At 35.6% G+C, this 18,376-nt stretch overlaps 1 protein-coding gene across 2 annotated transcripts in view; it reads left to right on the top strand.

Moving 5' to 3' along the window:
- The window catches only part of LOC109086787 (cAMP-specific 3',5'-cyclic phosphodiesterase 4D-like), a 152,003-nt gene extending 140,332 nt beyond the window's left edge, over positions 1-11,671 (top strand). The window contains exons 1-10 of one of the 2 annotated variants that reach the window (XM_042765591.1): positions 3,017-3,680; positions 4,679-4,772; positions 4,878-5,053; positions 6,315-6,413; positions 6,698-6,862; positions 7,149-7,248; positions 8,601-8,755; positions 8,839-8,948; positions 10,076-10,271; positions 10,743-11,671. In XM_042765591.1, the coding sequence (XP_042621525.1) occupies positions 3,633-3,680; positions 4,679-4,772; positions 4,878-5,053; positions 6,315-6,413; positions 6,698-6,862; positions 7,149-7,248; positions 8,601-8,755; positions 8,839-8,948; positions 10,076-10,271; positions 10,743-11,216 (1,617 nt within the window). In that variant the 5' untranslated portion in view covers positions 3,017-3,632 and the 3' untranslated portion in view covers positions 11,217-11,671. Of the gene's footprint in view, positions 1-3,016; positions 3,681-4,678; positions 4,773-4,877; positions 5,054-6,314; positions 6,414-6,697; positions 6,863-7,148; positions 7,249-8,600; positions 8,756-8,838; positions 8,949-10,075; positions 10,272-10,742 lie in introns of those variants that run through there. The other variant, XM_042765590.1, reaches the window with a different exon arrangement.
- Positions 11,672-18,376: the final 6,705 nt, after the last annotated feature.

Genomic DNA, 18,376 nt, shown 5'->3' on the forward strand with positions numbered 1-18,376 from the left:
ATAGAGCGGGGGTTCAGCATATGGGATGAGGGGGTTTCTGTGGTCAGTGGCTTTCTTGAATGATTTGGATCCTGCACGCGCGCTGTGGTGAAGCCTCTGGCATCCCATTGGTCCTCTCTGAAGCAGCGACCGCAAGGCACAAAACGTTGAACGATACTCAAAGCATCCACCGACGGCTTTAATCAAAGCCACACGAGGCCTGTGTGAGCTCAGCTAAAGGCCTCAGATCCAGCCAGAATTCTACACAGAAAACCACAGGGCTCTGTTTCCCTCACTAAAGAGAACAAACAGCCTTCCTGCATCGCAGTACAGCATTCATACAGCAACACAGACACATAATGTGCCGTTGTGTCTCACAATTTTGTGTCAACAATTTTAAATTCCTGCACTAATGAGCCTTCATCAAATTTAGCCTTTGTGCACTTAAGCTGTTGGTTCATCCAGTTCCAGGATGCATTTAGTATCTGTCAGATGTGTTTGGAATTATGTGTTATTATGAGTGTGCATGTTCCCAATAAAACTTGACGTGGTGATAATTGGATCTCCAGAAATAGCATTGCCTTTCTGATGACGAGCATGAAAGTCATCCCGGCAGATTTTGGGGTGTGGTCGGAGGTTTTCCCCCCATGTTTCCATCAGCATGACACCAGCCTCAACCTGCAGCAGACTCTTCCTATGGCTCGCGCCCACACTGCTTCTAGTTAGCAGTAGTCTATAATTAATCATAATCCACTGTACTGTATGGCAGTGTTTCTTACAGGATCCTGTTTTGTGTACAGTTGCTATGGTTCCATCATGTCACTCGCTCTACAGTATGACTAGTGGTGGCCGATATGACCAGTATGATATTACTGCAATTTTTTTTTTTTTTTTTTTTTGCTTGAAATCCAACACAAAAATGTTTTCTGTGTGACGCTATATATTCAATATATATATATATATATATATATATATATATATATATATAATATATATATATATATATGACGCTAAAATTCTTTATTTGTCCAAAATAACAAATTATTCATAAGAAATGAATCATAAGTCTGACAACTTAAGTCAAAAACAGCTTCAAATTTATGAAACATTTGAATTTAAATAAAAGACTTAAAGCCGTCAAACATTATAAAGCTGATTGGATAAGCTCTGATCGATATATAGTTTGATTCAGACTGATTTATGAACCTTTTTAATAATAATAATAATAAACTTTAACTTATATAGGGCATTTCAATGAGCTTCTCAAAGTGTGTTACATTGTAAACTATCACAATCATAACACAACTAGTAAAAATACATATTAACAAACAGTAAATAAACATACATATTATACAATCAGCTTAAAGCTAAAAAAAATGTTTCAGCTAGGATTAAAAAGACTAAGTACTTGTATTTTTGTCAGATTCTTTCCTCAAGTCATTCTTTACTAATCAGACATCTTTAATTGTTTAAAACCAGTGAAGATGTACATTTTTACTGTCCAGTCTTTAAATGCAATGTCAGACATGCATTTATGCAACAAAATATGTCTAAAATGTGATTTATTATCAGATGAGTGCAGACATGATGATTGTAAAGGCCATGTTTTGTTCTTATTTTTATCTGAGTGTTGTTTAGTAGGTTAGTAGGGAGTTCTTGGTTATATAACAAAGAAAAAATGAACATACACAGCGATTCTCTCAAGCTTTATTTCCTTGTTTATGATGAACCACATAATGTGTTGCTTTGCATAAAGAAATGCTTTGACGTAATACGCCTCCGCAGAGGCTTCCTATTAGTGTTCCTGTGGCTCAGTGGTAGAGCATTGCGTTATCAGCACAAAAGGTTGTGGGTTCGATTCCCAGGGAACACATGTTAGGTCAAAAAATGTGTTAACCTGCATGCACTGTAAGTCGCTTTGGATAAAAGCGTCTGCTAAATGCATAAATGTAAATGTATATTTCTCCTGATATTATAGTATTAATGTTGTATGGTAAAGGCTTCAGGTTCATATTCAAATCAGCCACAAACAAACCCAGCCAGTGGCTACTGCTTTTATAAAAGAGCCCTTGATCTGTCATTTGTTTTTCAAATGAGAACATCACTGGCCACATGAAAGCCTCATGTTATGCTTACACGGGGGCCGATATCTCCATATGAATGCTGGCGAACTGTTCCAGACTTGTTTTATTTTCAGATCTGCGTTCAATTCTCCAGTTTGCAAGTGTCATCAGAGACACCCACTTCTGATTAGCCTTTGATTCGAGAATGGAAGTGGACGTTACCTAGGCCCTGTTTATCAGCATGTCAATATTTACACTCAAACAAGAGTTTGTTTTACAGTCTGAGAAGTTTAACTACTTCCTCTTTTTGACTGTCATGAATTTGAAATGAATTTTGCACGTCTTCATGAACATCACATCAACCAGGCCGTGCTTTGGTATAGTGGCAGTTTTACAGTGGCCAGTGTTGATGAGAGAAATGAGGCCAGTAGTCTTATCAAATAAATCATTGAGCATTAAATATTTATTAGATCTAAAAGTATTTTATTATTTGAGGAGATAACTATTTTATTTTATTTCAATCAAGATTTTTTTTAAATCTAATTTATTATGTATATTATGTATAAAATCCAGTCTAATCCATTAAATGCTTTTTTGTTTATTTGCTTTCTTTTTAATTGTACATATTTTTATCAATTTTATTAGATCAATTCATTTAAATTTTATTTATTTATTGCATTTGTTATATAAGACTTTAAAGATGAGAAGCATTCTTTAGCCTGACTCAAAAAATTCATCTTCCCTTAGGGTGAAAAAAAAAAAACATATTGAGGTGACATTTAATCACAAATGAGACAAAAAAAAAAAAAAAAAAAATCATTTTGCAAATAAATGAACCAATGGGCAAATAAATGACCATTAAATATTTATTAAATCTAAAATTATTTTATTATTTCGCAAGATTTTTTTCTTCATTTTATTTTATTCTAGAATTTCAACCCAGAAATGTTTTATATATTTTATTGCATATGTTTTGAAAATCCAGTTTAATCCTTGGATTTACTTTTAATTGTACATATTTTCTTTATTTTATTTCTTTATTGCAGTTAATGTTGATGTTAGAAATGACATAAGAGGAAGCTCCTGCTTCTGATAGGTCATTGTCGATAATATCATCGAATTATCTCTGTCTATCAATACTTGATGACATATATATTGCCGGTATCCTGCTCTCGTGAGTCATCGGAGCACAATGCCGCTCTGCCGTATGATTATACCAGGTACAAGGTGAGCTGTGAAAACACAGTCGTTCTCCAAGGCCTGCATCCTCCATCAGCGGATGACGGCGCTGCTGCCCCCATCTCTCCCTCTCAGTAATGAGCTGTGATTGGCTGTGTGGAGGGGCACGAACAGCATCGATTATATGAGCAGTCCCATATTTGGAAGGTGTTGAGCAGCCCAGCATCTTTCTCGTGGCTCAGAGGAGCCAAGCCAAGCCATGTCTGCCAGCCTCCGCACCTCCATCACACCTCCACCTGATCCCGAGATTCAGTTTTTAGCCTGAGCCCACAGAAGCATTTGTGTGGCATTGTCCATGGATTTAGGAGTGGTTCGTTTCTTGCTTTTGCGTGTTTCGGAGCTTTAACAAAGATGCCTGAAGCAAATTATTTACGCTCCGTCTCATGGGGATATATAAAGGTATGGCATCATGGTTTCTCTGAAGCTGTTTTTATGTATCTGTAGTGTTGGATGTACGGGGATCATTATTTGGTAGCTGTGAAGTAGCAAAATGCAAATAATCAGTTTTGGCGTCTATGCATTTACTTTTCTTTTAATCATTGAGGGTTTTTTTGTCATCATGAATTGATGTATTCAAATAATGTGTGGTACACCACATGTAAATTATATGCAAATTAGCAGAGATGAATATTTTATAGGGCAGTTTCGGTCCGGTGTGAGAAAAACCTTTCTGGAGTTTTGTTTGATCAGGTTTGAAGGCTTTAGGTTGATCTCTTCTAAACTGCCATATACAGATATCTTCAGTGTTAATGGTGTGCTGTTGTAAATCAATGCATTTGTTATGTAAGACAGTAAAGATGAAATGTATTTTTAGGCCTGGCAAATTTATTAAAGGATTTACCCTCCTTTAGAGTAAATCTGTCAAAAACATACTGAGGGACATCACAGATGAAAGAAAAAAAAATATATAAATTATATTTTGTTGTTTTTCTATTATATAATTATATATATTATATATATATATATATATATATATATATATATAATGAAATATTTTTCATATATGTATATTTTATGAAATATTATGTTTTTATATAATGAAATAATTTTTTATGAAAATGATTTTGCGATGCAAAAACATTGTCTAATTTTAAATATAATCTCTTTTAATTCTTAATTATTCATGATGGGATTACAAATATGAATTTATGAATTCACAAAATGTGCCTGATTTCTAGATGTGGCTATTTTTAGGGCTGGTCTGGTTTTATTTGAAGGGTCTGAGGGCGTCTGTTCTCACACTGATTAGAATAGAAGGTTACAGCTGATTGATTTTAAAATTCAGTTGATTGATTCATTTATTCATTGTCTTTGTGTCACCCAATCATGAAGCATTACCATGACTGATTAAAACTTTTGTCCTTTCTATCTATCTGTCTATCCATCTATCTGTGCAGTTCAAGCGGATGTTGAACAGGGAGTTAACGCACCTGTCTGAGATGAGCAGATCTGGTAACCAGGTCTCAGAGTACATCTCCAACACATTTTTAGGTAAACCATCAATCACAAAACATGAACACATTTGACTTGTGAGTGTCATGGTGAGGTTTGGAGCTCCGGCTCACGATCACGCTCTCCTCCCCATTGTCTCTCCAGACAAACAGCACGATGTGGAAATGCCCTCCCCACAGACGCAGAAGGAGAAAGAGAAGAAGAAAAAGCCCATGTGTCAGATCAGTGGGGTGAAAAAACTCATGCACAGCACCAGCCTCACCAATTCCAACATCCCTCGCTTCGGGGTCAAGACGGATACGGAGGACTCCTTAGCCAAGGTGAGCGGCGGTGATGCAGGACAGGCTTATTTGTGTTGGAGAGCTGCTTCAAACACTTCAGACTCGGACAGAACCGCAATCAGCTCAACTGAATGCTGATTGGATCTGATCAGAGACTCTTGTAGACCTTGACGAAAGGTCATTGGAGCTTTTCAGTCCGATGACGTAGATGGATGACATGCAATTGGAAAGATTTTGTACCCTGCTGAAAAGAGCAGCTTGGAGCAGCATGAGTTTCCATGCTAGTTAGTGTCATGCTGTTCACCAGGAAGCTTGTCGACCGGCATGTTTTTTTTTTAACCGAGAGCATATTGCGGGTTAAGCTAGTATTCATCAACACACTGACTGATGAATGCATTCAGAAACACAACAAACACTGCTCTTTTCAGCAGGTCAGTTTCCTCAGATTCACAGGTTATTTGTAAAACGAGTCCTGAATCATTCCAGAATATTTGTGGCTGTTTTAAAAGCCAAACCAACATTTATTATTTTTATACATGTTGCAAATGGGTTTAGTCAAGTCACATTAATTTATATAGCACTTTATAATATACAGATTGTTTCAAAGCAGCTTCCCAGTAATAAAACAAGACAATAACAGTATTGGTTCTTCAATTATGAAACAAATACAAATGCAGCTGTACAGCAACCATAAAAAAGACACTAGTGCCATTATTCAGCTCAGTTTAGTTCAGTACTGATTCAGTTTAGTTCAGTAACTGAATGCTGCAAAGCTATGGAGGAAACACAGTTCAACTATAAAGCAGCTCTACTGAAGACTATAGTGCCTTGATTCAGTTCAGTTCAGTTCAGTATTGATCCAATTCAGTTCACTAACAGTGTCAGTGTTGCAGAGATCTTCAATTATGAAGCAAACTCAATTCAGCTATAAAGCGCCTCTACAGAAGAACTCAATATAGTTCAGCGTTGATTTTTAGTTTATAATAGTGTAAAGTTGATCAAGTTATGAAACAAGTTTAATTCAGCTGTGAGCAGCTCTACTGAAGACAACTGTCATTTATAGTGATGCACTAAAAGAAAACTTCTGGGTCAAAACCGAATACAAAAATAAGTTTTTAAAATAGTTTTTGCATAATTGTTTTATGTTGATTATTAATGCACTGAAATGTTTTTTTTTTTTTCAAGCGAAATTTTGAAGAAGAAAAAAATTTTGTGCATCACTAGTCTACTCTAATTATTTTTGGAGTTAAATGGCATCACACACAATGGGACTGTCTAATGATTGGCTGCTGTGTTTCAGGAACTGGAGGACATAAACAAATGGGGCCTTAATGTTTTTAAAGTCACAGAGTTTTCAGGCAACAGGCCTTTAACGGTGATGATGCACACTATATTTCAGGTGAGCCCAAACATTCACCACTCAACTTTATTTACTTAACTAATAAAAGTCTTGCTGTGCACAATTCATCAGTGTTTGTTTTCATAACTCTCTTCACCTCTGATGTAACCAAGGTCACATGGACAGGGAAAAACAGTTGTAACCAATAATATCATAGCCTACTTTATATTATCCAATGAAATCTTGCATTATTTAACATGCTGCGTCACATGATGTGTTGCAAATGCATGCTCATGTTATCGTGAATCGACACTTTATTCTCTATCTGTTTTTCTCTCCCACAGGAAAGGGATTTACTCAAAACATTTAAAATTCCCCTGGACACTTTCATAACATACCTGATGACCTTAGAAGACCATTATCATGCTGATGTTGCGTATCACAGTAACATTCACGCTGCTGACGTCACCCAGTCCACACACGTGCTGCTCTCCACGCCTGCTCTGGAGGTGAGAGACGCCGTTTGCCCCTTTAGAGGGGAACAAAACCAAGGGGTTCCTTCCGTTTAAAAATAAATGAGAACATTTATGGAATAGGGGGTGGAAATTTTTTGATGCAACTAACCGTGACTAATGTTATAAGTCAATTACAGGTAAAAAGTGTAGCATATGAGCCATTTAATTCACATTTGATTCAATATGACCTTGTGTGCTACTTGCTGGATTTCGAAAAAGGTTATGTGGTGAAGATAATGTCTGCTCTCACTCACCGTACATCCACATGTTGTTCTTTCAGGCGGTTTTCACAGACCTTGAAATCCTCGCTGCCATTTTCGCCAGTGCTATTCACGACGTAGACCACCCGGGTGTCTCCAACCAGTTCCTTATTAACACCAGTAAGTGTGCTGCATGAATATATGCTTTATTCAAACCAGATCCAAACAATTGAGCATATGATAACTAATACTAAAATCAACAAAACACTTGTGACGTGTTTGATTGTTATTGGATTATGCCGTAGAAAATAGCAATAATAGTAAAGCTTTTCATTTTAAAAGATTCAAAAATATGTCTGCAGTCATGCTTTTGGTTATTATTTAAATTTTGTTAATGTGTAAACATAATAATGTCATTAAGTGTGAAAATCTAATCCTCTATAATATTTACATTTCTATAATGTAATTATTGAAATTAACAAATATTATCTCATTGTTTAAATGTATGAATACAGTAATCTCAATTTTAATTGTCTAAATATAATAATTTCTTTATTTACATTTCTATAATCTGATTATTCAAATGGAAAAATACAATCACCTTATTATTTAAATGAATACATCATATAATATTATTATTTAAATGTACAAATAAAATAAACTCATTTAATTGTGTAAATATAATAACCGAATTGCTTAAATGTATTAATAATCTCTTTATTTAAATGTCTAAACATAGTAATCTAATTATGTAAATTTATAAATATAGTCTGATTATTTACATTTCTAAATATAATAATCCAATTACTTAAATGTCTAACGATAATAATGCAATAATGTAAATTCCACAGTTTGGTCCAAAATTTGGTTCAAAAAAATTAACAGTTATGAAAGTTATGATGACTATTGTAATTAAGCCATAAGGTATGAAAGGCCTTATTGCCTTTATAAAGCTGTTACTAAATACTAATAATTATATATATATATATATATATATATATAATATATATAAGAGCACAAATATTTTAATTACAAATTTTATTTACTAAACTAAGAAAATTCATCAAGTTATTCCTCCTCTAAAAGATCTAAAACTAGAATGCATTATTTGACCAATCAGCATCCAGAAAGGGCATTATACATTTGATACATACAATATGTATTGTATTTATCATGTTTAAACAACATGTTTTTAAACGCCTAATAATTCCCTGAATGGCAGCTCAGGAGTTTGTATTGTAATGGACAGATCTATAAATTCAGTGAAATGGTTCAGAGCAGATCACTCAATCCCATCAGCTCAGAGACACACAGTGTCCTCAAAACCGCTGCTTACATAACTTTATTTTGTCATAAGCAGCACTGATGGACCGATAGGACAGATAAATGTGACTCAGGCCTCATGGGATTGTGTCTGGCTGTAATCTCTCACAGACAGTGATGGATTCCTGCTGCTGACACAGAGTCCGTCACGCTCGTGTACACATTAGCACAAGGTCACCGAGTTTGCCGTGTTTTCTTCATGTCTGCAGACTCGGAGTTAGCACTCATGTACAATGACTCGTCGGTGCTGGAAAACCATCATCTGGCGGTGGGCTTCAAACTCCTGCAGGAGGAGAACTGTGACATCTTCCAGAACCTGACCAAAAAACAGAGACAATCGCTGCGCAAGATGGTCATCGACATCGTACGTCCCGCTCAGATGACATTTAGCATTGATGATGATCGTTCAGAATTCTGGCTCAAGGTTTTCTCACATGTTTCTCCCAGGTCTTGGCGACTGATATGTCCAAACACATGAACCTGCTGGCCGATCTGAAGACCATGGTCGAGACCAAGAAGGTCACCAGTTCTGGAGTCTTGCTCTTGGATCTATCAAAACATTGATGGAGCGGCCCAACACTGCCACTCTTGGCTCAGCCAATGGTGTGAGTTGGGGGGCGGAAAACTTCTGGCTCAGCGAAACCCATTTGCGGGACTCATAATTACACTATTTTGTTGACCAGTGGTGATTAGGAAACCCATTTGATTATTATCATTTATTTGTTTAATCACAGATCATTGGAAATTAATAGAACTTCCAAAACTACATAGTGGGATATTAAATCATATTTATCAGAATTACTTTCAAGTCAACATTTTTTAAAAAAAAAAAATTTTAGCTACACACAACACACATTAACATAAATTTAAAATTAAAAAAACAATACACATTAAAATAACATAACTTAATATACAAAACAAATAAATAAACAAATAACTTTTCTAATTTATAATTTTATTATTTAACTTATTGTTTTATTTTATTCACCAGACTTGTTTATAAACATTTCTCAGCTGCATCTGACACACGATTTAAATGGTAAACCCAATAACTAATGGGATGAAGTCATTTTTATTTTTTATTTTTATTATGATACTGATTTGTTGTAAATATAAGATTATATTAATTAATATATATATGTTTTAAGTTTAGTATTCATTGTTTTTATTATATTTAATTTTATTTTATTATATTTAAGTAAATGTAAGATTTTTTAGTTCCATCTGACTCATTTTTCATGAATTAAACTTTAAATTAAGAATTAATTAGAAATTTATAGAACTTAACTGTCTAATGTGATACTCATTTGATGTGATTTAAATGCTAAATTATGCAGAAATTGTAAATTGATAGAACTTTAATAATGATCGAATGGGATATTACATAAGTTTAACATTTTATCATTTCAATAATTATATTTTTTTATTATGATACTGGTTTATTGTAAATATAGGATGACATATTTAAATTAAAAATATAACTTGTTAATTCATAGTATTTCAATAACTATCTTTTGGTATATCAGATAAGTTTAACATTTTAATACTGGACTTAATTTTTTTAATTAGTTTTTTATTATGATACTGTTTTGATTTAATTATATGATGTAATTGTCTCAGCTGCATCTGACACATACAGTATTTAAATTGTAATTTAACAATGAGTTTTCAGTGAAGCATGTGTTGATGTTCCTCAGGTGCTTCAGAACATGGTGCACTGTGCGGACCTCAGTAACCCCACCAAACCCCTGCAGCTGTACAAACAGTGGACGGACCGCATCATGGAGGAGTTCTTCAGTCAGGGCGACCGAGAGAGAGAGCGAGGGATGGAGATCAGCCCCATGTGTGACAAACACAACGCCTCTGTAGAGAAGTCTCAGGTAGCTTCATCAATTCCAAAAGCACCAGAGTCAAAATATTGATTTATTTTACACTTTATATATGAAATCAGCAGACATTGTAATATAAAAAAAAATATGTTGCAAATAAAAAATGGGGAAAATTCGATGAAATTTTTAAATCAATATGAATATTGTTAAACCAATATGAAATCAGCAGACATTTAATGATGTAATGAAAATAATTATTTATTCTGTTTATTTCTAATGTGTCAGTATTTAAAAAAATATATATTTCTGATTAGCTTGGTTTCAATACAAATGTTATGTAATATTTATATTTAATTTCAGCTTGATTTCAAAGTTCTAGTCAACAGTGAAAACACTGCTTTGTCAATGAACTGTAAATACAGTATTTTATTTAACAATTAATACCAACCAAAAACGAACATCATGTTCCTCAATTTCTCATTTGTATGTGAGTGTAATTCTCACGGCCGTCTCTGCCTCCAGGTGGGCTTCATTGATTACATCGTGCACCCGCTGTGGGAGACGTGGGCCGACCTCGTACACCCGGACGCCCAGGACATCCTGGACACGTTAGAGGACAACAGAGAGTGGTACCAGAGCACCATCCCACAGAGCCCATCGCCCGCCCCCGAGGAGGGCAGCCGCTCCGCTGGAGCAGATAAGTTCCAGTTTGAACTGACGCTGGAGGAGGATGGAGAATCAGACACGGAGAAAGACAGCGGCAGCCAGGCCGAGGAGGAGGAGGAGGAGGAGGAGGAGGATGAAGAAGAGGAGGACGACAACAGCTGTAGTGATTCTAAAACTCTCATCACACAGGACTCGGAATCCACGGAGATTCCAGAAGCGGAGGAGGGAATTTCAGAGGAGGTTTCCACAGAACCCAGCATGGTGGAGGAGGAGGAGGAAGAAGAGGAGGACGATGAAGAAGACGAGGAGGAGCAGCCGGCAGACACGTAGCAGCATGTTTGGATGGGCCGGACTAGCTGCCGCGAAAAAACGCAAATATTTAATAACAGACAATAAAATTGAGTTCCAAAGCGCACGTTGCACTCCGAGCCCTCGGCCGCTCCTCTCTCGCTCTCTTTTCCGAGCTGCCTGGAGACGAGAGGACACTAAGACTTTGGTAGGTTGTCGTTTTATTTGCACTCAGGAATAATATTTAGTCCTCTGTTTTTTCAAGCTTGGTTTTGTTTACCTTCGCCCGTCCTGGACGGCCTCCTCCTCCTCCTCCTCCTCCTCCTCCGTGATCCTCTGTGGACAGTGACAGTGAGGAAATTTCCCGCACAAAGCAATCAGAGGAGACGCCAGCGGGGATCGACGCAGGAACGCATTTCCTTGGATTTCAAAGAGACCTTATTTTCTACGTTTTAAGTCTTCCTAAACTTTTGACTGAGAAAAATTTCACAAAAGACTAAAAACAAACAGCCCAGCGCTGTCATGGCCTCCTCAATGATTTTGTACGGTATACATACAGATTTTTACATAGTTACTTTTTAAATAACAAAACAGCAGCTGTTGTGTTTTTGAGGAAACTTCACGTGAAGGGTAACTTGCAAGTACGCGGCGTGGGTCGTGCGTTCGCTACCATTTTCACATCACTGCTGTCCCACACCCTCCATTCAGAAGCTGTATTTACGTTGTTGTTTTTTGTACTTCGTCAAACACTTTACCTCTAATGAGTCTCTAGATACACCTACAGATGCTTGATGTGTGTTTAACTCATTTCTGATTTCTTTCTGTCTTGTGTCAGAGCAGTTATTTCAGCAACACTGCACTTAAAGCCTGTTTTATATATATATATATATATATATAAAAGAATGAATGTGTATAGATATTATATATAGATATATTCTTTATGCTTTAATATTAATGCAGATAATACAAATATATTAAAATATACAGGCACCACATTAAAATTACATATATATGCATGTGTATATGTACTAATTTTTATACATATGTATATATTGTATTGTGTGGGTATATATATATGTGTTGTGATTAAAATATTCATATATATTGTGTGTGTGTGTGTGTGTGTGTGTTAATAATGCGGATAATATATGTAGTATTAAAATATTCATATATATTACAGGCACCAAGTAATGTGTTACCAAACAAACATATGCCTTTAAGAACTTTATCATTGACTTTAATCCTTTTTGAAACACCGTTCAAAAACTTTTTGTTGTTGTTGTTTGTTTTTTGGTTTTAATGCAGTTCAGATTGACACAAACATCCTGTTCAGGCTTTATAACTCCAGGTCAAGCTAAACCTCTTCTAATGGCGACATCCTGTTATGGGTGTATCCGACATTCAGCCTCAAACTATTTATTCGAAGCACTTCTGTTGTAAGGACATCTGGAGATTTCATAGCATTTGAGACTCTGATTTTCTTTCCTTTTGCCTTTTTCTGTTTTCATCTGCAGGATGCAAACTCCTAAAAAACCACATCAGCGTGTAGGTCAGAAGTCCTGCGCATCGTAGAGTATTTGTTGTACAATGCCTTTCACAATCACCTACAGTATGTTCCCCATCCCTCATGTTTCATTAGATCAGAGATCTTCTCTTAGGGCTAGATGCAGTTCAGCGTCAAAATCCACATTTTCATTTCACACCACACTTCCCTCCCGCTCCGGACATGCACTATGTGACACGTGGCTTTTAATAAGGACTTATTTATATCTGTATATGGTTTTAATTTATTGTTTGGCTTCTGTTTGAAAGCAGTACTGTAGACCATCACCTGTAGCATAGAGCGTGTGGACTTGCAAGTTACTGGCCTCCTGTTTTTGCTCGTGTACATAGAACAAACTTTTTCAGATCTGTAGTTAATATAATACGCTCACAGAAACTTGAAACCTGGCTCGAGTAGAACTGATTTTGTTATTTAAGTTTGTGAAATTATATCCATTACACACCATACGACACCACATGACATAACCATAATATTTATCTTCTCATTATATTCTCATTATATCACTTTTTACAACAATGTATACAACAATTTACTTATTTTTGCTGTATATATTGTAATGTTTGTTGTAAATGATGACAGATTCTAAACTTCATCCCAGATGGAGTTGCTGTATTTGGTAAACTCTTGTTGAGAGAATGTTTATTATTATAAATATTATCCAATGTAAAAACAAACAAAAAAGTGATGATGATAATAATAATAATAATAATAATAATATTCTGTATAAAAATGAAACGGTCACCTTCAAACGTGTGTTTCTGGAGATCTGGGGAAAGCCAAACCATTTGAGACGAGTCACCACTGGCGTTTGGCCCCAGGGCTGTGCCTTAACTTAAAAACTCTCTGTTTGTGTGTCTGTTTGGTCTCTTTACGTGTTTCGGAGAACGATGTCTGCTGCCAGGGTATCAGGGCATCTTATGCGCTGCATTTAAAGCTAAAGCTTAGGACGCCTTGGGTTACTACTATTCATTTGTAGGTCTAAAAATGTGGCACATAGTGAATGTTGCTGTCAAGACAGTGGCTGCAATAGTCCCGGGACGGTTCGGTTTGCCCTAGAGGTGCTTGGCTGCTTGTGATCTTCTACTTTCATGCTGTTCTTTAACTTCGTTCAGGTACCGTCTGCTACCTTCATCTCATCCAGCCTTGTAGATGTGCTTGTGCACTAAACTGAACGAGTTCTTAGAGTTTCAGATGTTAAATAAGCATACTTTCTGACACGCGTACTGTAGATTAGCAGCCCTGGACCAAAGCCAATCGTGGCTATTATTATTATTATTACTGGTATTTTTTCAATGTCATTAAAGGGATACTTTTAACATTTGATTCATAAGTTCTGCTGATTAAAAACTGAAACACTTCTTTCAGTCTCTTATAGTCTTTTGCCGGTTCTGTAGATCCATCTCCAATCGGTTTCAAGTCCATAAACTACAAGAAAGGAAAAAAAAAAACATTTTATATGCAACAAATGAAATAAAAGCATGGGTTGATTCCACACGTGTGTCGCGTGTTTGTATTGGTCGCAGATATGAAGCATGAGATGTCTTGGGTAGCTGAAGAACATGATTTGGTTTGGTTGCTCAATATCCTGATGAGTCAAAGCCAAAGTCTTGATGTGGCTGAGTGCGTCACTGCCATCTAATGGACGCGCAGCGAACGACAACATCATGAGGCTGGGCTCCGGAGCCAGGAGCCCTGAAGAGTTTAGATTCAACCCTTACCCTAATTAAACACACCTGATTCAACTAATCAAGTCCTTCAGGCTTATTTGAAAACTACATGGTGTGTGTGTGTGTGTTGGGACAAAACTCTGCGGGGCTCTGGCCCTCCAGGAATTGAGTTTGACACCCTTGCTTTAACTGAAGCTTGAAATGACTCACCACGTGCTATTTTATGTACATGTGAACCATAGGATGTGTGAAATCAGTCATGCTAAAGCATTTTTAAGAATATAAAATGGACAGTTTTAATTTATCTAAAATATAAGTTAATATAGTCAATAATATCCTTCAGAAGGCACATTTATCTGAAAAAGACTAGCAGCGCCCTCAGTCGAATCTAAAGTAAAACTGTAGTTCTGCTTCCACCTGGTGGCCACACAGAGTAACAGCTGCATATTAACTCTTCACATTCATTCGTTTCTAAGCGACTGATAAAAAGCAATAGTACATATATTATTTTTGAGATTTATCACGTTTCAAATTATGTCCACTCTTACCTATTCAACCTTGCTTTTTTTTGTCTCTTCATCTAAAATTATTCAGTTCATTAATATGCGCTGGGAAAAATAAATCATGTACTCATTTATTACTGGTCCTTCCAAACAAAATCATTAGACATTTAAATAGTGTGCCACGTACATTACTTGCTGTATTATTCTCAGAAGTTCAATTAAAATAATAATAATAATAATAATAATAATAAAAAAAAAAAAATAAAAATATACATAAATTAAATAAATAAATACTTACACTAAATACACCAATAAATATGACATTTATCCATATCCTATATTAAAGACCCTTAAAACATTTCCATACGAGTATGATACAAGTATGTTCTCTATGTGATAAAGGTAATGTTGTGGCGATAATATTGGCAACTTTCGCACTTTTACAACTTAGGCATGAACATCAAGGTGGAGATAAAACTATTGTATGCCTGCCATCGTTCATGTATAAATAGCTAAAAAAAAAAACACACCTCATAAACATTTACCATGGAAATAATTTCTGTCAAAACATCACAGAGACAATGTTACAAAGAAATAAACATTAAAGAATTAGTTCACTTCCAGAAAAAAAAAAAAAATCCTGATATTTTACTCATCCCATTTCATCCAAGATGTCCATGTCTTTCTGTCTTCAGTTGCTAAGAAATTAAATTAATTCCAGGATTGTTCTCCATATATTAGACTTCAATGGGGACCAATGGGCTGAAGGTCCAAATTGCAGTTTCAGTGCAGCTTCAAAGGGCTCTACCCGATCCCAGCTACTCCGGTTCAGAAAGGTTAGGTAGGGCAAAAAACTAATTTTCTAAGTTTTTTGACATCGTTGGTTTACCTTTTTTTTTTTTTTGTAAAGGGCGTTTGACTTTCTTTGCACACTTTGTAAACACAGGGTCGGTACTTCCGCCTACATCATGCATGACCTTTCCAACATGATTACATTACGCGCTAAGTCGAGCAAGTGCTTGTGGTAAAAATTATTACTTCATAAATAAATGGGGCTAAACCAGGGCTATTCAAAATTCTGACGGGGCTATAGACCCCCCCAGCCTCGGTGTAGCGCCGTCACTGTGTAGAGCTCTCTGAAGCTGCACTGAAACTGCAATTTGGACCTTCAGCCCATTGGTCCCCATTGAAGTCCATTAACAAATATGGAGAAAAATTCTGGAATGTTTTCCTCAAAAACCTTTGTTTCCTTGTGACTGAAGAAAGAAAGAAAGATATTAACATCTCAGATGAGATAGGGTTAAGTAAATTATCAGGAAATTTTTATTCAGGAAGTGAACTAATCCTTTAAAATCATTGTCAAAATATCCTTGTATGATATAGCCCATATAAAACATGCCTGAATTGTGATTAAATATTCACTGATTAAACTGAAAACTCTAAAATCGTAAAAATAATATACATAAAAATAAATAAATAAAAACACTATTGCCTTTGAAATGATGCCACATTTTGACTGATTTCAGTGCTGACTACAACTGGAAATTATCAGTGATTATCAGAAAACTTCAGTGATTCATGATTTTTGTGTTTAAACGGGATAAAGATGTCGCAAGGAATCAAATATTCTGTGAATATATCATCAAGCTTCACCGTCATGACAAGAAATCACACAAACCTAAGTGGGACCGGAAGTGTTAAAATGCTAACTTTTTTTCGGGTTTTGTGGCAAAAAGGAACAAAACTTTTACAAATAAAGCAAAAGAACACTGATATATCAACACAATAGGAATATTTATTTATTTATTTATTTTTCAGTAATACACTTTTGTCATACACACTCCACACATACAGAGTAACCAGCTATAGAGTGATTCCTTCAACTAAAATATTAGAAATCACTGCAGATATCACAAGTTAGGTCCAACAACTTTTTTCCACACAAACCAAAAGTTAGATTAGCAAAAATAAAATTTTTCAAATAAAACCACAACATTTCAAATAAAATCACCATATTTTGGGGACGGAAGCTTACAGACTCAGTTCAATAAAGACAAAATAAAATATACATTTTAGTGTTCTGAAGAGACTTTGGAAATTGTACGGTTTCTCTACGAGGTGAATGCAAATCTGGTGTGTAATTAAGAAAATAAATTATTTAAATGCTAACAGAGGTTTACTGTCTAACAATAAAGTACCATGTTTTTTGGACATGTAGCATGGTAAAATCATAGTATCTTTTGACGTACAGAAACCATTACCATCTGACATCCAACCAAATGTTGTAGATGTACTGTTTTGTATGTTTAGATGTTTTCACTCCCTTTCAAGCTTGTATTTATAAATCTTTTTATGCATGCTGTGCACCTGAAGCGGCAGCTATTATAAAACTACTGAGTACTCCTGTGCAGTAGAGTGATTGCAGATATAAAGCCCTATGCATGCGCTAAATGAATGAGATTTACACACAAACACACAAAGAAAAACCACCGAGATGACTTGCAACAAGATACACATTTACTTTTCTCCGTACTAGTATATACACACACACACACCGATGTAACTCCACAGTATTTTGTCTTAATGTCAGCACAAAGATAGTTTAACACAGAAGGTTTGGCAGAGCGATCATCCATACGTGGGTTAATATAGTGTGCAAAATCAGCATGGCACATCGAGACGCTCTCTACACACACACACACACACACACACACAGTCATTCAACTCACACAGGACACACACACACACACACACACACACAGTCATTCAACTATATACAAGAGATAGGGTTTCGAAATATTGCACTTGCTGGCCCATTGCACCCCACATACTGAGGGACGCATAAATGAACGAATAAATAAGATTATACAGATACAGGTATCTAAATAGAGATGTCACAGTTTCATGCAGGGATAATGCTAAACGTGGCTCGTGGTGGGGAAACGAGGTGGGTTTCTTACTGATTTTCTTTATTCTGAGGACACATCGATGAACTATTAGCTATATACTTACCGGCGTGACCGCGATATGTTTTTAATAATGCCGGATATGGTCGGCCTAATGTTATAGAAACAACTTTTTTTGTACTACGCTCACAAAACCACACATATCAACAGACCACACCATGTAGTTTTATTATTTAAGGGCTGTTTTTACTTAATTCTACCTAGTTTATAATACATCACAATTAAAATATAGGGACAATGTCTAGAGATGAGAAACAAATAAAACTTCTTGAACTAGATGATGAATCTCATGAAACCAGTCAGCAACATGTCCAGGTCATATTTCAGCTCAAAATAAATTTAAAAGAGGGATGTAATATTAAATAATTAAGGCTTTTTCAAGACAGATCTATTTAGGACCCACTTCTTTGGATTTTGTTATAATTTTAGGGACAATTTAGAATGTTTATGCTCCAAATTCTCATTACAAAAATGCAAATAAAATCTATATATTAGTATTGAC

Source organism: Cyprinus carpio, chromosome A10 (genome assembly GCF_018340385.1).
Source record: "Cyprinus carpio isolate SPL01 chromosome A10, ASM1834038v1, whole genome shotgun sequence".
NCBI lineage: Eukaryota > Metazoa > Chordata > Actinopteri > Cypriniformes > Cyprinidae > Cyprinus > Cyprinus carpio.